The following is a 23,602-nucleotide window of genomic DNA, read 5'->3' as shown; positions in this document are numbered from 1 at the left end:
TGGAAATGCTGTTTTTGTCACATTATTGAACTTCTTCATATGTAAATAATATAGGTATATATTTGTTCCTAGACTCTATATTATGCTATATTGACTTATGTGCTAGTCCACTCTGTTTTATATAGCTTAATATGAATGGAGCTTGTATTCAACAATGCAAGTTTGGTTCAATGTTAGAAAATCTATTAGTATAGCTCACAGATTAAAGGAAAGATCTAATATACATCAATTATGTCACTCCCTCTAGTGGCTTCCCACCACACTTAAAATAAATCTAAAATTCCTTATGATAGTGACCAGGTCCCAACCCCACTCTGCCCTTGTCTCATAACCCCTTTTGCGAGCCTGCTTGCTTATTCACTGTACCCACGACTCAGGCCATGTTTTGTTTCTCTAGCACACAGGGCATTTGCCCTTGCTGTTCCCCTAACTCTTTGCATGATTAACTCTTTCTCACCCTTCAGATCTCCACTTACATGTGGTTTTCTCACAAAGGCCTTCCCTGGCCACTGTGACTAAAGCGTGCCCTTCCCCCAATGTCCCCATCCCTCCCTCATCACTCACATTGTTTATTTCATTCACTAATCACCAGCAGAATTGCCCCGCTTATTCACTTGTTTCCCTCTTAGTGTCATTTCCCCCACTCCCACCATAGTTACAGGGTAAGGACTTTGTCTGACTTGTTCATCTTCACATTCCCAGGGGCTGCAACACAAAATAGGCCCTCAATATGTATCTGCCAGTTGGATGAATGAATGGAAATAAATCGTGTAATATTTTAAAGTCATGAGATAGTAAAAAGTCATTTGCTAATTTAACAGGCCTGTCTGGATTTTTAAAAAAATGTGTAAACATATTATGAGAGGCAGTAGGTTATACAGCAAACATGTTGGTGCCAGTGAAGTTTTTCCGTCTCAACTCACTGCTTCCCAGTGGTGGATCCTTAGGCAAGTTACTCAACCTCTCTGAGTCTAGGGTCTCCGTCTGCAAAAATGGGAGAAAGAATGGTAATAGTTGTTAGAAGAAGTAAATGAAATGATGTAAATACAGTGCTTAAAAGAATGCCTAGAACACAGTAAGCCTTGAATAGTATTATATAATGTTATTTGAATGGTAATAATAAATGAGGGATTTAAGGGACCCTTTCCAAGAAGAGAAGAGAACTAATTAGAAATCTGTCACAAACGTCAGACCCGATCATTTGGGCTGGAGCCACTCCCGGTAGAGTCAGAAATAAGACAAGGATGCCTGCTGCAACTGCTGTCATTCAGCAGCACTTGGGGGGAGGCAGTGGGTCTGGCCAATGTAGAAAAGTTGTTCAAAATAAGTTATAATTTTTTAAAAGGGATTCAATTATTTGCAGTGCAGAATGCAAAAGGCTGAAGAGAATTAACTGAAAAATGATAACTAACACAAATAGTTAACATGTTAATGGGATATACGATAAAATATACAAAACTGCCTTTTTTGATGCCAAAAAATCAGAAAAATAACACAAACTATTTAAAAATACTTAGACACAAATAAAAAATTGACAAGGTTTAGATTAAAAAAAATATAGTTTGACAAAAGAATCTACAGAAAGACCTCAATAATACCCACAGTAATGTGACTTCTGTCAAAATCCCACCTGTCTTTTTTCACCCTTAGTTTTGACATTTAGAATAAAAGAGTGAGAACAGCCAGAAGGATTCTGAAGAAGTATGAGTGGCCTTGCCTGGCCTATTTCTAATGCTCCCAGATTAGTTCATCTACTTCAAATTTGTTGCACTCAACATACCAACACCACTATGAGCTAAATGGCTGGGAAATGCTATTTTACTTGTTACTGAGCCTTTTTTCTATTTCCCAGGTAAAAAGGTTCATCCTGAGTTAAAATGCCTGGGAACTCCAATGCGAATCCAAGGTTGGGGGTGTGTTGAATCCTTGGGGCTGTAACCAGTTTCCCCCCTTTTAAGTGAATAACACTGAGACCCAGAGGACACAGAGCTGGAAGTTATGGCTGGACCTAGTTCAACGAGCAGCTGCACCCGAAGCAGTAGATGTGACTTCTGCCCAGTTTTCACTAAGTCCAGTTTTCTCTTCTAGACCCCTGGAGGAGGGATGGCCAACCCCAAACCCCTGAGTTTCTAAGGCCTTGCTGGAGGAGCTGCAGTGGGTGGACCTTGGGCCAGAATTCCTGCCCGTTGCAGGTGAGAAAGGGGGTGAATTGGGGGCAGGGTCCGAGACATCAAGTGTGTATCTTAGCTGAGGGAGGAATACACAGGGGGGTGGCTGGCCTTGGCAATGGGATCCACTCATATCCTCAGGGAGAAAAAGTAACGTGAGCAGGTGGGACTCAGATGTGGCTTTGCTTCTTAGCACCTCTGCACCACTGTCCCCTGCAGAAAATAGTGCTGCCTGTAAGTCAGGAGCCCCTGCTCTGCCAGGAGACCCCAGGAAAACAGAGTAAGGAAAGTAGCTATGCAACTACTTTGAGAACCAACTTTCCCCTCTCTCTCGAATTTTCCATTCTTTCTTTCTTTGTTTCTATTTATTGATTCTTATTTCCCCCCTCCCCTCCCCTTCCCTTCCCCTCCACTTCCTCCTCCCCTCCCCCTTCTTCTTCTTCCTCCTCTTCCTTCTTCTTCCTCTTCCTCTTCTCCTTCCTTCTCCTCCTCCTCCTCCCCCTTCTTCTCCTTCTCCTTCTTCTTCCTTTTCTTCTTTTTCTCCTTCTTCTTCTTTTGAGAGAGAGAGAGAGAGAGAGAGAGAGAGAGAGAGAGACATCAATTTGTTATTCCACTTATTTATATATTCATTGGTTGATTATTGCATGTGTCCTGACTGGGGTTCAAACCCATGACCTTGGTATATTGGGACAATGCTCTAACCAACTAAGTTACTGGGCCAAGGCCATTCTTTTTTTTTTTTTTTTTTTTTTTTAAATTACTAGACTTTAATTATTACCATTTTACATTTACTGAAAAATTGAGAGAAAAATAAGAAAAATTGAGTACAGAGATTTCTATATACCCCCTGCTCCCTTCATATACCCTCCCTCACGATGGATATCCCCATCAGAGTGGCACATTTGTTACAACTGATGAACCTATATTGATAAATCATTATCGTCCTGAGTCCATAGTATGTATTAGGGTTCACTCTTGGTGTTGTACATTCTATGTGCTTGGACAAATGTATAATGACATGAATCCACCACTGTAGTATATCACATAGAGTAGTTTCACTGCCCTAAAAATCGAATGTGCTCTACCAATTCATCCCTCCCTTCTCACCCCTACCCCTGGCCGCCACTAATCTTTTTACTGTCTCCACAGCTCTTGCCTTTCCAGAATGACATGGAGTTGAAATTGTACAGTATGTAGACTTTCCAGATTGGCTTCTTTTATTCTTCCCTTCTTGTGAGTGGACCTGCTCATAACTGCATTGCTATTCCCAGGTTACAAATGAGGACACAACGGCACAGAGAGCGTAGGTGGCCTGCCCAGTGTCACACAACCAGTAAGTGGCAGAGCTCAGGTTCCAGCTTGAGCCTGGGTTCTTATCAGTTTGGCCCCCTGCATCTGAGCAATGCTCCTGGCATGAGGGACTATTCCCAGCATCCACGGACCAACAGCCCTTCCAGCCCCTTCCTGGAGGCCAGACAGTGGGCCACTAGCTGGGGGAGGAGAAAGGGTGGGTCCCCAAAGGGTGAGGCCCCACACATCCCTGGAGGCTCCTTACTTGTCCCAGGCCACTGGGCAGGGAGGCAGCAGGCAGCAGGTTCAGGCCCTCTCTTCACAGCTCCTGGCAGCAACCCTGGACTCCATGAGGAAGCAGGAGGTGCAGATGGGTGGGGAAGCTGGCCAGGGCCTCGGTGCTGGCTCCCCGGCTGAGCAGGTGAAAGCCCTTGTGGACCTGCTGGCTGGGAAGGGCTGTCAGAGCTCCCAGGCCCCACAGACCCCTGAGAGGACAGCTGACTCCCTGCAGGGGCCTCAAGGCAATGGTAGGCAGCTGGAGGGGTATCCCCAGGCCCTCTCCCCACCTTCGCCTCCTCCCAATTCTACCTCTTTCCCCTTCCTTTCACTCGCCCTCCCAGTCCTCCCCCCGCCCCCTCCTTTCTCCCACCCTATCCAGCCCTCCCCTCTGGCCTCCATTCCACAGACTCAAGGATACAGAGACACCGAGAGGTCCTTCTGAGCAGGGCAGGAGGCAGCCTGGAGCTGGGTGGCCCCGCACCCAGGCTGGCCAAACTCCTGCTGGTGGAAGGCCTGATGGACTTGCAGCTGAGGGAACACGACTTCACCCAGGTGGAGGCCACACGTGGGGGCTGGCGCTCCGCCAGGACCATCACCCTGAACGAGCTCTTCCTGCCTCTGTCGCGGGTGTCCATCCCGCCCCGCATCTCCATCACCATTGGGGTGGCTGGTGTGGGCAAGACCACCCTGGTGAGGAACTTTGTTTACCTCTGGGCCCGGGGACAGGTTGGCAAGGACTTCTCACTAGTGCTGCCTCTGACATTCCGGGATCTCAACACCCATGAAAAGCTGTCTGCAGACAGACTCATCCGCTCCTTCTTTCCACATGTCGGGGAGTCGGGCCTGGAAGTGGCAGCCCTGGCCAAAGTCCTCCTTATCCTGGATGGCCTCGATGAGTGTAAGACTCCTCTGGACTTCTCCAACACTGTGGCCTGCACTGACCCCAAGAAGGACATACAGGTAGACCACCTGATCACCAACATCATCCGGGGCAACCTGTTCCCAGAAGTTTCTGTCTGGGTCACCTCCCGTCCCAGCGCGGCTGGCCAGATCCCAGGAGGCCTGATGGACCGGATGACGGAGATCCGGGGCTTTAACAAAGAGGAGATCAAAGTGTGTTTGGAGCAGATGTTCCCCGAGGACCAGGTCCTCTTGGACTGGGTCCTGAGCCAGGTGTGGGCCAACAGAGCCCTGTACCTCATGTGCACCATCCCAGCCTTCTGCCGACTTGCAGGGTTGGCACTGGGCCACTTGTGCCGCCGTAGGCAGGGGCCCCAGGATACAGAGCTGTGGCCTCCAAGGACCCTGTGCGAGCTCTACTCTTGGTATTTCAGGATGGCCCTCAGTGGGGATGGGCAGGAGAAGGGCAAGGTGAGCCCTCGCATTGAGCAGCTGGCCCATAGTGGCCGTAAGATGGTAGGGACACTGGGCCGGCTGGCCTTCCATGGGCTTGTCAAGAAGAAGTACGTGTTCTACGAGCCAGACCTGAAGGCATTTGGTGTGGACCTTGCTCTGCTGCAAAGTGCTCTCTGCAGCTGCTTTCTGCAGCGGGAGGAGACTCTGGCCTCCTCAGCAGCCTACTGCTTCACCCACTTGTCCCTGCAGGAGTTCGTGGGAGCTACATACTACTACAGTGCATCCAAGAGAGCCATCTTCGACCTCTTCACTGAGGGTGGTGTGTCTTGGCCTCGGCTGGGCTTCCTCACGCATTTCAGGAGCGCGGTCCAGAGGGCCATGCAGGCTGAGGATGGACGGCTGGATGTGTTCCTTCGCTTCCTCTCCGGCCTCTTGTCTCCAAGGGTCAATGCCCTGTTGGCTGGCTCCCTGCTGGCCCCGGGAGAGCACCAGGGCTCCCGGGTGCAGGTGGCCCAGCTCCTGCAGAGCTGCCTGTACCCCAAAACGGTAGTCTGTGCCCGGGCAGTCAATATCCTGCACTGCCTGCATGAGCTGCAGCACACAGAGCTGGCCCGCAGTGTGGAGGAGGCCATGGAGAGCGGGGACCTGGCCAGGCTGACTGGCCCCCAACACCGAGCCGCCCTGGCCTACCTTCTGCAGGTGTCAGATGCCTGTGCCCAGGAGGCCAACCTGTCTCTGTGCCTCAGCCAGGGCGTCTTCCAGAGCCTGTTGCCCCAGCTGCTCTACTGCCAGAGCCTGAGGTGGGTGCTAGGATGGGGTGTGCAGAGTGTGTTGGCGGCGGAGAGAGTAGAGGATGTGGGAAGTGCTTTCTCTCCACCATGACCCTCTATATCAGTGTCCAGGGGCTGTGTAACCAAGGACTGCAAACTGGGAGGCTTAAAACAATAGAAATGCATCTTCTCACAATTCTGGAGGCAAGTCCAAAATCAAGGTGTTGGCAGAGCTGCGCTCCCTCTGACATCTGTAGGGGAGCATCCTTCCTGCCTCTCTGTGGTGTTCGCTGGCAGTCCTTAGCTTATAATTGCATCACTTCAGTCTCTGCCTTCATGGTCACATGGCCACCTTCTCCATGTCTCTGTCTTCACACAGAGCTTTCCTCGCTTGTAAGGACACCAGTCATATGGGACGACAGGCCTCCCTCACTCCAGTATGACCTCATCTTACCTAATTACATCTGCAACCATCCCATTTCCAAATCAGGCCATACTCTGGAGTCACTGGGAGGTTAGAACACCAATATATCTTTTTGGGGACACAATTCAATCCATAATACCGTGTGAACCATCCCAGTGCTGACAGAAGCCAAACCCACTCACCCTTTACCTGTCCTCTGTCCACTGCTCTGATCTTAGTGTGGGGTGGGGAGAAGGCACCAGGGCCAGGGCCAGGGCCATTCAGGACCTGAGAGCAGCTTCCATGTCCTCTGAAGTAAAAGAACTAGTGGCAAGTGTCCCACAGATGCACACAGTGTGTGGGGCTGCTGGGAAGACACCCCTCTGGATAGGAACCCCAGGGCTTATGCCACTGGGCCTCCTAGTTGACCTCTGTAGGAAAACTCTGTGAGCACGGTGGGTGTGCTGTTCGAGATCTCTGGGTCATATGGTAGGAGCTACATTGGGGTGGAGAGAAGGGAGAAGGAGAGGATCCCAGCCTGGGCATCTGATCTTTGTGCCCCTTTTTGCTATCCTGATGCCAGCCGGGGACCTCATTCAACCTGCCTGTGGCAGCGGCAGGGGACCACTCACTATTGCTGTTTCTCCTGACCAGGCTGGACACCAATCAGTTCCAGGACCCTGTGATGGAGCTGCTGGGCAGCGTGTTGAGTGGGAAGGACTGCCGCATTCAGAAGATCAGGTAACCCTGACCCAGGGGCGCCTCCCAGGGCACCCACCTGTCTCTCGAGGTCCAAGTGCTCTTTTCCCAGCCTCCTTTCTGTTCAACGGGCTAAGTGATACTTCAAGGAGAGGTGTCTTTGAAACATGTCTCAGGATGCAAGCTGCTTATTTCCACCAATTCCAGAAAGTTCCAGAGGCTCAGGTACTCATCTGTAAGAAGAGAGAAAGGATGTGGTGAGGATCAGAGGCTTTTGTGGACATGGAAGCATTTCTCCAAACACTGTATGTGCTCACATGGTACCAGGCCCAATTTTCTTCAAGTTTGCCCTGAAATAGTGTTCTGGGCACAGAATTGTACCTTTAAATAAAATTTACATTTTGTCTAAAAAAATTTTAATTAAAAAATTTAAAATTTAAACACTGCATCTTTAATGTAATTAGATGAAAGTTTATATGCTGACTTCAGAAGAGATTATGAAATCTGTCTTATAACAATTTCCAAGTTTGAGGAACACCCTTGTTTGTAGTTGAAAAGATACCACGACCTGGGTAGGGGAGAGGGGGCGGTGTGCTTTCGGAGAATTAGGGACGTGAGCTTAGAGAACAGGACACAGAGAGTAGTTTCTCATCCTCACACAAGGCTTTGGGTTCTGAAATAATCTTTATCTGAGCAGAAAAAATGTAGACTGAATCAGGAGCAAAGCAATCATTGAGGATAGTGGTTAGAGTGGTAAGCTCCATATGACCTTGTACAGATACCTCTGTACCTAAGGAGGGTGAGAATGGGGTTACAATGTTATTCACGTGTGAGTTCTGGGGTCCCCACGACCACCCTCAGGTTCAGTGATTCACTAGCAGGACTCAGAGGACTCAAAAAGCTGTCATATCCACGGTTACGGTTCATTACACAGAAAGGATACAGACTAGAATCTGTGAAGGAAATGGTGAATGGGGCAGGGTCCCAGAGAGACCAAGCATGAGCTTCCAGCTGTTCCCTCCCAGTGGAATTGCAGCAATGACTTGTGACAATGCATATGAAGCATTCCAACCAGGGAAGCTCATCCAAACCTTGGTGCCCAGAGTTTTTGCTGGGGGTTGGTCATGAAGACATATCTGACCTCCCACATGCTAACCTTATTCTCCAGCTCTTCCAGAAGTCAAGCTGACACTGCATGGCCCAAAGTCCCCAACATAAATTGTGACATAAGCTTTTCAACAGAACCTAAGCCCCCCCCCCACCCCGCCCCCGCCTCTGTAAACTGAGATATTCTTATCAGGCAGGACATTCCAAGGGCTTAGAGGGGCCACCTCTCAGGAGAGGGGCTGGTCAAGGTTAATCCTTTGCCGAACACTGCCTTCTAGAGTTGTTGTGAAGCTCCAACGAGTTAATCAAGGAAAGTGCTTAGAACAGGACAGACACTATATAAGGACCAGCAGTTATTAGCAGGGCTGTCTTTGTCTTGTTAACCAGAGATACAATTGCAATTTCTTTGAAAGAAACATGATAATGACAACTTCTCATTATTAATGGTTTTTTTTCCTTCATGGAGCCTTCAGTAAAATAATCAACTTTTGGTATTTGGCTTAAAGGAATCTAGATAGTGCCCAGAAATTTTTCTGAACAAAACTTAACATTTCCTCTATGGCCACATACTTTTCTTTATCTCTCTGTAGTTGGTCCTCAGCACCACATCCCTGTTTGAAATGCCCAAGGGGTACTTCACAAAACACATAAGACTCATGAAATATTGCTCATAAAATATTATAAAAGTCTTGGGGTGAGGGGGGTGGACAGAGGCTCTCTAGACCCGGGGGACACTGGGGACATTTATATAGAAGGTAATCTGGATGGCCTTCAAATGTTTTTAAAGCAGCAGAATCCTTTTTTTTTTTTTAAAGCGACATATTAAGCAGAATCCCAATAAGTCAAATAGAGGGGGAGAAGTGTCCAGGATTGAAAGAAGAGGAGATGGTGGCCCAGAGCCCAGGCACTTGGCTCCCTCTTGGACTCCTGGCAGCTCCTGAAGCTTTCCTGGGGAACCCCAGGGACCTTTGAAACATGGCTTGAAAGCACTAGGGAATCTAAGTGTATTCCATGGGGTTTCCCCACAGTTTTAAATGTCTGAGAAACATTAAGCTTCATGAGCTACCATTTCTAAAACTGGGTACATAAAACAACATTAGGTCCACTGATCCACCACCATATTCTTGAAATTGCCCTTTCAAGGCAGATACAGATGTACTTTTTTAAAAAAAACTTTAAAGTTAGTCTTGTAATAACTCTTGCATTAGAAAAAGGGCTGGCACCTGTGGTGTGCTGGAACTATGAGTTTATGAGAGCTGATTTAAAAGAAAATTTAATCTATTGATTTTAGAGAAAAAGGAAGGGGAAGGGAGGGAGACAGAGAAGTAAAGGGCAAGGGAGAAAGAAAGAGATAGATCAATTTGTTGTTGCACTTATTTATGCACTCATTGGTTGATTCTTGTACGTGCCAACTGGAGATCAAACCTGCAACCTTGGTATGTTGGGACGACACTAACCAAATGAGCTACCTGGCCAGGGCCTGAGAGCTGATTGTTAAAATTTCAGGAATTTTTGCAAGCTGTGAGTGCCTGAAACTAGCTATAGTGGAAGTATTTACACCATAAAAATTGGCCAGTGCTACAGGTCAGGGCTTTTGTATTTTGGTTTTCCCTGAGAAACAGTTTTCTGGCACACAGTTGGCTGGGGCCCACTGGTAGACTTCTGTAACTGTCTGCCCTCTTTCCTGTGTTGTGTAGCAGTTGTGCTGGATTCTGGCCAACCTTCCCTGGAACCCTTAGCCAGTATGCAGGTCTTTCTGCCCACTCTGGTCCTATCTTGCCTGGCTCAGAGGCTTTTCTGGGCTTGGCATTCTATTCCAGGGTTCACCTGATCTCGACCTGTGTCCAGGCCCTGATGATTCTGGTGAGGCTGAGGGCTCTGAATCATGAGCCTGGAGTTGGGGAAGAGGTAATGAGATTTCTAGACTTAAAATAACCACTCCTTTTCCTCCCCTTGGGCAGCTTGGCTGAGAACCAGATCAGTAACAAAGGGGCCAAAGCTCTAGCCAGATCCCTTCTTGTCAACAGAAGTCTGACTACTCTAGAGTAAGTACAACACCAACGGCCAATATTTCACCACTTGGACAGAGAGTACTTGTGAGACATCTTGTAAAGTTCCTTGGGTGGGTTGCTCATAGCTGAGCAAACAAAGCTATGGTTCCTGCTCAGCAATTCAGACTCACCCAGGAAGCACCAGAATTTCAGCCCTGAACCTGGTGTTATCATTCTCCTCTCCATCCTTTGCCTAAGCCCACTGGTCCATCAGATCCTATTTTCTTCTCCCCACCACATGGGATCAGCTTCAGAAACTCCTTCCTTGTTTGCCTACATAAAAATCTCTGTCCCACTTCCACCAAACATGACATCCTAAACCTTGATATATTCTATTTGAGAAGCATAGATTTAAAGGTCTGTGTAACTTCCATTCCTCCTTTCCTCCCTGGGAACTAGATGAAAGAGAACAGTTCTTTCTCTTTCTTCTTCAGCCTCCGCAGTAACACCGTTGGACCTCAAGGGGCCAAGGCACTGGCCGATGCTCTGAAGATTAACCGCACTCTGGTCTTTCTGAGGTACATGCCACCTGCTTACCCCTGGAGAGGGACCAGAAAACCTTCTCCTCAGGTGCCACCCATGGAGTGGGAGGTGATCCACAATGTGGCCATGAGATACCAGCTCCCACTCAGTGGATACCACAGGATCGGGCATCCTCAGCAACTTTTCAGATCCCAGCTCCTCCCCGGTTTCTGTGCCTGTGTTTATGGCCTGAGAGGATGATAGAGGAGAAGAGGGTGGGTAGAGGAACATAAAGGTGGAGGGGCAAAAGAATCTATGAGGAATTCCCCCAGGACCATGGTGTCAAAATGTTCCACTGAGGTGTTTTTCCAAGACACTGGAAACCCATCCTCCAGAAGATTCTTATGGTTTGGTGTGGTTTGCTGTGCTCTTTTTAGGAGCCAGTGGTAGTATCCATCCTTAGTTGAATGTATACCACCATTTTGTTTTGTTTTGCTTTCATTTATTTACATAGAGGCAAAATTCACACAAAACCCACCATTTTGAAGTGTACAGTTCGATGGCACATAATACACTCAAAATTGTGCGACTATCAGCTCTACCTAGTTCCAAAATATTTTCAGCACTCCAAAAGGAGACCCCGTACCCATCAGCAGTCACTTCCCATTCTTCCCTCCCTTCAGCAACCACCAATCTGCTTTCTGCTCAATGGATTTGCCTATTTTGAATATTTCATATAAATGGAAGCATACAGTTAGACCTTTTGTGTCTTCTTTCACTTAATGTGTTTTAAAGGTTCAGCCACATTTTTGCATGTATTGGTAGTTCCATCCATTTTATGGCTGAATAATATGCCATTCATCAGTTCATGGACACTTGGGTTGCTTTCACCTTTCAGCAATGTGAATAATGTTTCTGTACACATTTGTGTGCAGTATTTGAGTACCTGCTTCTCATTCTTTTGGGTAAATGTCTAGGAGTGGAATTTGCTGGTCACATGGTAACTCTGTGTTTAACCTTTTGAAGACCCACCAGTCTGAGTTCTACAGTGGCCTAACCATTTTACATTCCTACCAGCAGTGAATGAGGGTTCCAGTTTCTCTACATCCTCACCAACACTTGGGTGCTGTGACTTTTAGCTGTAATTAGGATTATGGATGACCTAGCTTCTGTTATCCAGGTATCATGAGCGCCTTGTGCCCAGTCAACAGGCAAGTGCTTAGAGACCCAGAGGGAAACCTAAGGCCAGAGAAGCAGACAGAAGGGCCAACTGGTTTCCAGTGGCTGTGTGGGGGGCATTGAGGGCATATAGTGTTCAAAGCCCCCTCTCCCTGAAGTCAGCTGCTGCCCCTCCTTAGACACTGGTGACGCTGCAGTGGTGGTTCAGGTCACCACTGGGTGCCCTTGTGTGCTCCATCAGGGATACGCCTCTTCCTTGCCTCCACAGCCTCCAGGGCAACAGGATCAGGGATGACGGTGCCAGGTCCATGGCTGAGGCGCTGGCAGCCAACCGGACCCTCTCCGTGATACAGTGAGTAGACGTGCTGACCATCAGAGAGCCTCCTCTGTACTCGCCATCCCCTCCTCCGACAACCTCTCTGCCTGTTTTCTGCAAGGAGGGATGGACGGGGCAAGGTCCTGAGGCTTTCTGACTTGTCCGAATGGCCCTAGAAAGCTTGATGTCCATTGCTTTTCCAGAGGACAGGTGTTGGGCAAAAAATTAAAAATAAAGCCTCCTGCCGATCCAGAAAATCCTCTCCACAAATGTGAGAAAAAACCAGCTTTATTATTTGAATAAGCATTCTGCTAGACTATACATGCATCATAGGCAATCTAGTGATAAGACTGCAAAGACAGAAATAAATCACACCCTTTTCCATAGCAAGCATTATATACATGCTTCCAAGATAAACAACTTGTCCTCAAGTAAGAAGACTGGACAGCACTGTTTGTCACACATTGTTCATCCTAAACTAGCCTGGTACTTGTGTAGTCATCTGTGTTTGCTAATGGCCTTTAGCCAAAAGAAAGTTAAAACTTCATACCTTCATGACAAGAAGGCACTTACAACTTGGAGCCTGTACTATCTTTTTTGATGTGCACATTTCAAAGAGATGGCTCTAAGGCCCTTACAAAAGACATTTCCAGGACTGTAAAGCTTGGCAAGAGGTTTCTATTTGGCTTTTTAAAACATTTACATACTTCTCAAAAGGACAGGGAAAGGATTTACAACTGCAACAAGAACATACACCAAGAAAAGGGAGAAGGATATCTCTTTCTCTTTTGGAACCAGGGAAAATTCCCTTTTGCTTAGATTGTATTTAGCCTCTCACACAAGAGGTCCTGTCCAGCCTCTCCTTCTGGGATGAGCACGAGGTTCTTCTGTAACATCCCCTCCTCCAGATTTAGTATAAGAGGAAGAAGCTTTTGGAGAAGAGGAACCTAGGTGGAGGAGGGTCTGCCCTAGGGAAGACTGTAGAGTGGGAGACATGGAGGTGGGCCGTTGAGTGTGAGGGGGCTGGCCGAGTAAGAGGCCATTTGTACCTGTACATAGAAGTCCCCACTCAGAAGGTTGCTATATATTATCAGCGTCTACTGGTCGCTGCTTTCCAGTTTCTGACAAGGGAGAGCCTGGCTGCCCTTGCCTCTTACTCTCCATGTAATGATGTTAGTCTCTTGGCATCACTTTGGCAACAACTGGCAGACCTTTCCTGGAGACCCCTCCCCGTATGCTGTGACACCTGGAGATGGTACTCAGCAGCCAGTAGCCTCTGACCTCTCACCTTGAATCAGATTATCCTTGGCTTAGGAATGACTGTGACCAGCTTTGCTGAAGGACCCCTCTCTTCTCTTACAGTCTGCAGAAGAACACCATCGGGCCCTTGGGAGCCCAGCAGATGGCAGATGCCCTGAAGCAGAACAGGAGTCTGAAGGAGCTCATGTGAGAAATGCAAAAGGGCCAAATTGGCATCCTCAGTGACTAACACAATGCCCGGCCCATCACAAATATTTGTGAGCATGGGGATGGATGGGTGGATGGATGGATGGATGGATGTGTAAATGGATGGATGCATGCATGCATAGCCTGGTAGATGAGTGGATAGATGGATGGATAGATGAATGGATGAGTGTGTGAGTGGATGGATGGGTGAATGTGTTGGTGCAGGATAGCTGGTTTTCGACTCCAAAGCACTGGGTCAGGAGAATGGAGACCCAGATTCCCAGGACTGAGTGAACCACAACTCTCAGGCTCACATTTGCTGCTTTCTCAACTGGTGGGAGAAAGTGGCATTTCCTAGTCACCTTCACGTGAAGTATCACAAACACCTCCCATTAAATGGTTGGTCCTGCCCCCTGGCCCCTACCACTTGCCAGGAAGGGAGCCAAGAAGGATTTTGCTACCTTGATCTCTTACAGGAGGCAGGAGGTTACTTACAGAGGCCACTGGCCAACTAGCCTCAAGCTGGAGAAACTAAACTGGCACCCTTGAGACAACAGAGACAGCCTTCCTCTAAGACCCTGATTTCTAGGCCTTCCCTTGTCCAGCTGCCGCAGAAGGCTGACTTACTAGTGTGTCCCTTCTCTTGCAGGTTCTCCAGTAACAGCATTGGTGATGAAGGTGCCAAGGCCCTGGCCGAAGCCCTGAAGGTGAACCAGGGCCTGGAGAGCCTGGAGTGAGTCTGCCTGACCACCCTCCGGGGTGGCTGCGGACAGAGGGTGACTCCCCTCTGCCCTGCTCAGGCTCCCCATCCAGCGGGGGGTGGGTTCTGTGGGAAGGCTGTCAGGGCCACTTCTCTCCCAGAGCCCAACCAACCGCCAGCTCTGGGCATTCTACGATCTACCCGCCTGTTCCGTCCTACCATACCAGCTCCATTTCCCTGGACAGCAGGGGCTGGTGTTGGTTCTGGAGTTTTGAGCATGACAACAATCCCTGAGAGCCCTTTAGAAGCTGGTGCAGGTAGCTAAAAAGGGGGTCAGCTGCAGGCCTCGGTGTGGGGTTGGGGAGCTTGGCGCTGCCCCCGTGCTGGGGAGACTCAACTGTGCCTCTTTCTCTGTGGGCTGCAAACACAGCACATGCCCTGTCTCAGGGGCTGTTTGGAGCTACCCAAACCAAGGCAGAGTCTAAACTCTGGAGCTGGTTGTGCTAGACCCTCCTGCCCTGACCTAGCAGGGGCTGGAATGTGGGGGGTAGGAGAGGAGGGAGGGCTGATGAAAAGAATGGTGTGGGGTGGCACCTGCCCCAGGGATCGCCCAACTCCCTGTTGAACTTAGTGCTTCAGCTGGACTGATGGCTCCCCATGGGGTCCTGAAACAGCCACACCAAACATACCCTCTCTTCTGTCTGCAGCCTGCAGAGCAATTCCATTAGTGACGCAGGAGTGGCCGCACTGATGGGGGCCCTCTGCACCAACCAAACCCTCCTCAGCCTCAAGTAAGTCCCAGCCTCCCTCTCCAAACAGGTATCCCTTTGGTCGAGGGTCTAAAGGGATTTGGGGACTTGGAAAGAAAAGCTGGCACTTGGAAGCTCATACCTACCCCGTGGGCTCGTTATGGTGAAGACCTATGTTTAGGCAGCTTGCCCCTGGAGCTGACATCCTGCGCTCTTTCTGCTTTTGGGAGGGCAGGGGCAGCTGCGACCCTCAGCTGGCTGGTTCTGCTGCTCCCTTCTTGTACACTAGTTCTTTAGGCATCCAAGCATGCGTGCCTGCCGCTCACAGCTCTGAGGTCCCTTTGTCTTATACTGTTGTCGGTCCTAAAGGGGAGACACTTGGCTGCCCAGCCAGAAGAACCTGGGCTTGCTGGAGGAACACACCGCATGCAGATCGTTCAGGAAGGCCAGGTTTCACCTGAGGTTTCCCTGGTTCTAAAAGCCCGAATGCCTGGGCTTGTCTGCCCCTGGGAGCCTCTTCTGCCTGGCCAGGAGCCTGACCAGCCTAGGGTCTTCTCTTTCCTCAGCCTGCGAGAAAACTCCATCAGCCCAGAGGGAGCCCAGGACCTGGCTCGAGCTCTCTGCACCAACAGCACCCTGAAGAACCTGGAGTACGTGAGCTGAGGGGCAGGTTGGGCTTCTCAGGGCTCCTTTATGCCAGGGTCTTAACCACGCAGAGCACATGGACTGATAGGCCAGGCCCTTGTCACTATTGTCATTGTAAAAGGCTGAAGAAGGACCTGGCTGAGAGAAGGTAGCCAGGAGACTTGGCCCCTGGCGGCAACCCTGACACAAGTCCCCTGCTCATGCCATAAATTACATGGGGATGAAGTTAGTGGCAACTCTCTGCCTGCTCTACCCCCACCCCACCCCTCTCCCATGGCGATGGACAAGCATGTGGAAGGGGCAAGACCATGAGGGGCAGCACAGTACAAGGATCAGGAGTGAGTCCCTGGGTACCTCTGCCATCTCCTGGTGGGTCATCTGTCATGGAACCTCACTGAGCTGAGCCTGGGCCCACTACCCATGGGGTTGTCAGAATTTGTTACAACAGTCCAGGACATGTGCCTGGCACATGCGAGTGCTCCACAAGCATGAGCTAGGCTACCCTAGTGGAGCCGATGCAGTCCTTGGGTCGGAGGACAGTGGTCTGGGTTCCCTGGAGAGCAAGGACAGGGGACATCATGGCCAGCTTCTGCTCACTTGCCCCCATTCTCTTCCTCCTAGCCTGACAGCCAACCTCCTCCACGATGACGGTGCCCGGGCCATCGCAGTGGCAGTGAGAGAAAACCACACCCTCATGTCCCTTCAGTGAGTCCTTGGTGCCCCCCCAACCCCGCTGCACAGAGCTGAAGGGCTACACTCAGACCAGCTGATGCAAGAGACCAAGTCCAGCTTTGGGCATCCCCTACATGGTTTCTGGGGCCTCTAGCAGGGCGCTTGCAGAGGCCAGCAGCCCTGCACCCTGATCTGCTTCCTGAGGTTGATCCATGGAGAGGCCAATGGTGGGAGGTGGGTACCCATGGCTGTGCCTCCATGTCACATGCTTTATGCAGGGGCCACCTGGAGTCTTTATTTGAGCCTGTTCCCATGCTCACCCCCAACCAGAGATTAAATGCTGACTCCTTGGGCCTAAGGCTGAGGAGGGCTGCAAGGGTTCTGCCCGTCAGTGGTCCCTATAGAACCTGCCCTGCAAGGACTCCATCCTCTGGTGTCAGACTCTCCTGGGAGGAGACCCCTCTTTCTCCTCCTGGGCTGCCTTGGGCCACCTAATCATGTGGTTCATGTCTGCCTAGCCTGCAGTGGAACTTCATCCAGGCTGGCGCTGCCACGGCCCTGGGACAAGCACTACAGTTCAACAGGAGCCTGATCAGCCTTGAGTAAGTGGGGCGTCCACAGAGGCCATGGGAGCCGGGGAATCTGAACCCCCAGGGCCTGCCAGGCGCCGGGCTCATGCCCTCAGCACACAGCCTCCTCTGCCCTAAGGCCAGCAAGCATGTTTCCAAACTCATCTGCTTAAAAAAAAACAGCTTTATTGAGAAATAATCTATCCATTTAAGGTGAACAATTCACTGATTTCCAGTATATTCACAGGTACAGAACCATCACTACAGTCAAATTTAGGACATTTCTATCACCATCAAAGAAAACTCATATCTACTAGCAGTAACTCTTCAGTCTCCCTTTTCCCAGGCAACCACAAATTTACTGTCTCAATGGATTTACTTTCCTTGACATTTCATATAAATGAAATCATACGATACATGGTCTTCTGTGACTGGCAACTTTCGTTTAATATGTTTTCAAGGTTCATTCACATTGTAGCAAGTGTCAGTACTTCATCCCTTTTTATGACTGAATAATATACCACTGTATGGATAGGACCACATTCGGTTTATCCTTTCATCTGGTGTTGGGCATTTGGGTTGTTTCCACTTTTTGGTTATTATGAATAATGCTGCTATGAACATCCATGTACAAGTTTCTGTGTGGACGTATGTTTTCAGTTCTCTTGTGATACAGCTGGGAATGGAACTGCCCATTCAAATGGTAATTCTGTTTAACCTTTTGAGTCTCATCTGCTTTTGATGCTGACTACTTCTCTCTCAGCTTCCAGGCTCTCCCATCTCTGGCTAGTTCTACTTGATTCTGAAATACTGGCGTTCCTCAGGGTTCTGTCCCAGGCCATCTTCCCTTGAATGACATTTCTTCTGACAGCTCTCCTCCTCTCACAGGCTTTAAAGTCCTGATGGCCCCACATCTACAACCCAGACCTCTAGCCTGAGGTCCAGACCTATGTGTCCACTGCCCAGTCCATGCCTCCCCTTGGGTGCCTCACCGGTACTTCAGATTGTCCAATGATCTCCCCAACAAGCCCACTTCTTGGTTCCCCATTATATGAACAGAACCAGACAATCAACTGTGGGAAGTAGTCCATGCCTCCCCTTGGGTGCCTCACCGGTACTTCAGCTGTCTTCACTCTTTTCATTTCCAAGTCCTGTTGATTTTCCCAACGTCCAGGCCACCAGCATCACTTACCTGCGTCACTGCAGCAGCCTCCACCAGCCCACCCTCTGCTGGCCAAGATCTCTCTAAAACACAGATCTGTCCCTGTCCTGGTGAGATGTTTCTATGGCTGCCCAAGTGAAGCCCAATCTTTAGCGTGGCTTCTAGGGCCCCCAAACATCTGCTTCCTTTATGCCTCCTCAGCCTCCTGTCACACTCCAGAGACTTGACTCAATTTCTGTGGGTTCCTCAGATGTGCCAGGTGCTCTTCCCTATCTCTTATTCTTCAGGTTTTGGTTCAGACCTATTTCTCTGGGCACCTTCTGGGACCACACTGAAACCGGCACTTGGCCACTAGTGACTGCCCACTAAAGCAGGTCTCCTCACCTGAGTTCCACAAAGGCAGAACTGGCCTTGCTAGTACCCAATACACACTAAAATGTCTGTTAAATTATTAGTGCCAACTAGTGAAAGCCTGGGGATAGAGGGCTTTTAGTTTTCTAGTTGTCTTTGAAAAGCATGCCCTTTTTTTGTCCCAAGCCTTTGTTGACAGTACTTCCATGTGTTCCTTTTTCTTGTTTGTTTCTGATGGTCCAGACTTTTGCAGATCCCAGACCCCTCTAAATGTTAATTAGGAGGCCATGGGGCTGCAGAGGTCACACAGGGTGACCCTGTGTGTATAGTCTGGGGTGTGTGTGGCCTGACTTAAATAGAAGGGCCAAGCGCAGCATGTCATGGTAGAGAGCTAGCCCTGTGCCCTGTGTGCCCAGGGGTTACTCTCTGTGTTCAGTTTACAGGAGAATGCGATTGGGGACGAAGGCGCCTGTGCACTTGCCAGTGCGCTGAAGGCAAACACATCGCTCACTGCTCTCTAGTAAGTCCTGATGTGCGCGGCAGCCCAGGAAGCCAGCCTTTCACCATCCCTTCACATGGAAAATCCATTATTGTTTCACGGTCAAGGAAAGTGTGTCTGATTTTTTTACTATTAGCAACCAGGTAGAAAAAGGGACGTCCAGGTCATCCCTCCTCTCGCAGTTCTAACAAATAAGATTTAGGGATACAAGAAGTCTTCTCCTTACTCTCCAGGAGACTACCTGTACTTCCTATGTCTGTAGTATCTAGACATGCCCTAGGCAGCAGACAGTGTTGGTAGAAGATGAAGCATCCTTTGCACGGTTCACAGGCCAACAATTTTCAGTGCTATTTCATCACTTTCAGCCCTAAGTCAAGGGTGATGAAAATGAAGGGTGACTATGAATGGAAGTGGGTCCCAGGGCAAGTATGAGGGCTGGAGAGGCCTGGCTTGTCTGGCTTGTGCACGTTGACAGCATTTCCTCTTACAGTCTCCAGGTGGCTTCCATTGGTGCACCAGGGGCCCAGGCACTGGGGGAAGCCCTAGCTGTGAACAGGACCTTGGAGATTCTTGAGTAAGTGTTCCAGCCTCCAGCTATAGTCTCTTGCCCAAAGGAGTTGCCAAGCTGTTGATTCAAGATGAATAGATATGGAGGAGAAAAAAATGCCAATGTACATGAAACTCACAAATCATTTAAATATCTTCACTTAGATCAAGCATGCCCCAGCTTCCCCACTCTTACCTCACTCCTTTTCCCTGGGAATCATTATTTTTTGTTACGATTTTATTTATTTATTTTTAGAGAGAGGGGAATGGAGGGAGAAAAAGAGGGAGAGAAACATCAATGTGTGGTTGCCTCTTGAGTGCCCCCTACTGGGGACCTGGCCCACAACCCAGGCATGTGCCCTGACTGGGAATCAAACCAGTAACCCCTTGGTTCACAGGCTGGCACTTAATCCACTGAGCCACACCAGCCAGGGCTGGGGATCATTATTGTTGGCACTCCTTACCTTGAGTACCTGCTCTTCTTGGTCTTGTCCATGCCACACTTGCCCCAAAGCCCTGTTTAAAGGGTCCTTGGGGTGGTCTGTGACCAGTGATCTCAGTCTTTGAGATCCAGAAATTTGGGGCCTCAAGCTCTGTGAGGTTTTCAGACATGCCCAGCTCATCCCTCCTCCTGCAGTTCTGTGATGCTGAGCACACAGGAACTGCTAGATGGAGTGTTGCCTCTCCTGTCTCAGCCCACAATTGTCTTTGGAGTGGAAAAGGAGAATGAAATCTCCAACAAACTACCCAGGTTGGGCCGGCTCACCCCCTCCTGTGTGTCTTGCTGCTCCCCAGAACCACACTCCATTCTGTGCCTGGGAGTAAGGAAGGAGCAACCTAATCCCCCATGGTTGCTGAGTCCATGCTGCCTCTAATCAGTAGCCCGCATTCATCCAAAAAGGTATCATTTGCACCTCTCAGCTGTTGCTGTGCCTTACATTTCCTGTCTTTTCTAACAGCTTAAGAGGAAACGCCATTGGGGTTGCTGGAGCCAAAGCCCTGGCAAATGCTCTGAAGGTCAACTCAAACCTCCGAAAACTCAAGTGAGTGGTTATAGAGCCCTATCTGCACCCCAGAGCAGATGACTTTTCTGCTGGAACTTTCCCCGTGGCATAAGATGCTTTTGATTTCCTCTGTAGGTGCTCCTTTTGAATAGAAGCAGTTTAGACTGTTCTGGTTACTATAGTCTATATTGTGGTAGGGTTTGTTCACTCTGCTTAGTTTAAGTCAGAGGTAAATCACTTAACATCTGTATTTTTGGTCTTATATCTTCCAAGGCACCTGGATAGGACAACTGGCTCCTTATAGACTCTGGTTTCAGGGTTAAATGCCACCTTGATGTTGGTATGGCACCTGTGGACAAATAAGTTCCAGAATGGCCACTCAAGATAATGCAGTGCTGCTTCCTGGGATGTATTCTTCAGTCCTGAATGGCTCACTGTGGTGTCTCTATCTTTTCTCTGCCTAGTCTTCAAGAGAATTCCTTGGGGATGGATGGCGTGATATGCATTGCCACTGCACTGTCTGGAAACCATGGGATCCAGCATATCAAGTGAGTAGGGTTTGGCAGTCTCTAATCTTTCAAGCCGTTCTTGCTCACCCTTAGAATCATAGGTCAGGCCCTACCTTCTGCCTGATTATCAAAGCCAGCCGATCCCCAGGGCCTTCAGCAACTCTGGGGTAAAACTTGGTATAAGAGAAAGCCATTCAGAGCCTTGTCTGTGGGAGGGATCCTGGAAGCACAAAGGTTTTCACCCAGAGGTCTGCATTTTATGTAGTGACCATCTGCTCATTACTAGCCCTTTAGCCAATTTTTCAGTTTGTCCTAACCTTTCTCTTCTAGTCTCCAGGGAAATCACATTGGAGAATCTGGTGCCAGGATGATCTCAGAGGCTATCAAGACAAATGCTCCCTTGTGCATTGTTGAAATGTGAGCAAATCAAGTTCCTGGTGGACCAGGCAGGAGGATGGGCAGAGATGCAGCTGGGAGCCTTCAAACAAAATGACCATTTTCCAGGGTGATTTCCTGTAATCCTGAAATGACACTGATCCACATGCAAGCTGGTATCCTGCAAAGAGGCAGGAAAGGCACTGCCAAAGGAGGTCATGAGCCTCTCCTGGTTTGGGCCAGTCTAGGCAGGAGTGAGATGAACACTCTGGTATTGCACACAGAAGGAAAGGGTCTTCCACCAAGGAACCCAGATCTTACGCCTGAAAGTTCAGCTAAAAAGAAGCTGGTCTGAGCTTATTCATACCTTGAGGTCTTCATGTATCCCCAACTTTTTAATTAGCACTGCCTTTCCCTACTCACCTGGTTAAAATCATCCCCCTCCCTCTGAAATGAGTTGCCATATTCTAGCCCGATTGCATTGGTGAGAAAGGACCTCTCTTTTTTCTCAAGAAGAAAATTTTGGGATCATGATCCTTAAAGATATATGGAAAAAAGATGGGAATATTTTGCAGAGAAATAAAGGCTTTAATTATAGAATTCTGGAGACAGAGACCAAAAAAAAAAGACTTTCCCAAGGTTTTTGCCAATTTTTTAATCCATTACCGAATTTCTCACAAGCATGGAGTCTGGCACACTGGTTATCGATAGCATGTGAAATATTGATGCCTTAATAACGTTATTCTACGCTGGACTTCCAAACCACTACTCTCGCCCCAGCTTCACTCTGAAGGCAAGCTGAACTTCCATGTGGTATAAATTCTCTCAGATATCTGTGTTGAAAGGGAAAAGATCTCAAATGGAAACTGCAGCTCTCATCAACTAAAAAAAAAAAAAAAAAAGGAAACATGCTTATGAAGATTATGAAGTAATTATCATTTTAAAATTTGAACAGGAAGCACTGCTTTTCCAAATGTTTCTTTAAAAATGAGTATTCAGGCAAGAATCAACAATGGATACTAAAATCATGGCTGAAAGCCAAGCGAGGAAGGAGATATTGACATAGTCTCAAAATATCACCCCACAGTGGGTATTTAAAAGTGACCTTACAGAAATTTTACAAATGGTGCTTTAACAAAGTAATTAAACTTAATGCCACCAATAATGGGACAAATGGATATTAGGGGCCCTGATGTGATGCACTTAGAAGGACATACTGCTGATGCAGTATTCTTGCCAAAAAGGTTTACCTGAACCTAATCATGAAAAAACTATCTGACAAAATCAGAATTGAGGGCCATTCTGCAAAAAAAAAAAACAACAAAAAACAACGAAACAAAACAAAACAACCCCCCCCACCACCACCACCAAAACTAGCCTGATCTTCAAAAATGTCCATGTCATTGAAATAAGAAGGCTGGGGACTGTTTTAAATTGAAGGAGATTAAAGAGTCATAGCAACTTAATGCATGGTCTTTGATTGGATTCTAGACTGGAAGAAAAAAAAATCAGTCATAAAGAACATTATGTGGAAATTGGGGACATTTGAACATGGGGCATGGGTAGTATTTATTGTATTATTGTTTTTAAAAGGTACTTTTGCTGGGTATTGACAGCTTTTTCTTTCAGTACTTTCAGTATGTTGCTATGTACTATTCTCTGGTTTGCACTGTTTGTGACTGAATTGAGGACTCGACAGAGTAAGAGCTGCAGTAGCTAAATGTTGAAGAAAGCTGTGCCATGTAGGAACCTAACACTGGAGAAGCCTCAGGGATCAAAGCAGTGGAGGAAAAGTGTGCTCTTCAGGAACTTCGAGAGCGAGCCACACTTGAATTGGAAGGAAAGCCCCTACTTTCTCCAAGATTTCTCAAGCACCCTCTGCTGACAAGGCTTAATTAACATCTTGCTAGCTGACAAAGGAGAGGTATTACAAAAAACAGCACCTTTAAAACAGAGAGGCTGAAAGGTGACTTTGCAGCTGGGGCAATAAATTGATAAACCAACACAATTGGATTTGTATTTTTTTCTTTTTCTTTTTTTTTAAATTATATTTTATTGATTACGGTATTACAGTTGTCACAGTTCCCCCCCCTTTCCCACCCTCCACCCAGCACTCCCCACTCGCCCAGGTAATCCCCACACCATTGTTCATGTCCATGGATCATGCATGTATGTTCTTTGGCTACTCCATTTCCTACACTATTATTTACATTCCCACAGCTATTGTGTAACTACTTATTTGTACGTCTTAATCCCCTGACCTTCTCTTGCTGCTTTTAAGATTATCTCTTATCT

At 48.3% G+C, this 23,602-nt stretch overlaps 1 protein-coding gene across 1 annotated transcript; it reads left to right on the top strand.

Annotated features, from left to right (window-relative positions):
* The first annotated feature begins 3,792 nt into the window (after nt 1–3,792).
* Nucleotides 3,793–21,369, top strand: NLRC3 (NLR family CARD domain containing 3). The gene is made up of 17 exons (XM_054589218.1): nt 3,793–3,985; nt 4,144–5,893; nt 6,921–7,007; nt 10,034–10,117; nt 10,558–10,641; nt 12,033–12,116; nt 13,443–13,526; nt 14,176–14,259; nt 14,934–15,017; nt 15,542–15,625; nt 16,242–16,325; nt 16,811–16,894; nt 18,811–18,894; nt 19,364–19,447; nt 20,379–20,462; nt 20,888–20,971; nt 21,263–21,369. Exons 1-17 carry the CDS (start codon nt 3,808–3,810, stop codon nt 21,351–21,353), a joined length of 3,198 nt encoding a protein of 1,065 aa, XP_054445193.1. The 5' UTR covers nt 3,793–3,807; the 3' UTR covers nt 21,354–21,369.
* Nucleotides 21,370–23,602: the final 2,233 nt, after the last annotated feature.

The sequence above is a fragment of the Pteronotus mesoamericanus genome, unplaced genomic scaffold (assembly GCF_021234165.1).
Source record: "Pteronotus mesoamericanus isolate MK-2021 breed Mesoamerican mustached bat unplaced genomic scaffold, CSHL_Meso_final scaffold_167, whole genome shotgun sequence".
NCBI lineage: Eukaryota > Metazoa > Chordata > Mammalia > Chiroptera > Mormoopidae > Pteronotus > Pteronotus mesoamericanus.
The sequence above is the reverse complement of the archived record's forward strand: the minus strand, read 5'-3'. Positions and strand labels throughout refer to the sequence as shown.

Excerpts from the sequence above, each read along its gene's own strand:
- NLRC3 (XM_054589218.1), top strand. The coding sequence starts at position 3,808 with ATGAGGAAGCAGGAGGTGCAGATGGGTGGGGAAGCTGGCCAGGGCCTC. Across the intron at positions 10,118-10,557 it reads AGAAGTCTGACTACTCTAGA|CCTCCGCAGTAACACCGTTG; the intron begins GTAAGTACAACA and ends TTTCTTCTTCAG. Across the intron at positions 19,448-20,378 it reads AGGACCTTGGAGATTCTTGA|CTTAAGAGGAAACGCCATTG; the intron begins GTAAGTGTTCCA and ends CTTTTCTAACAG.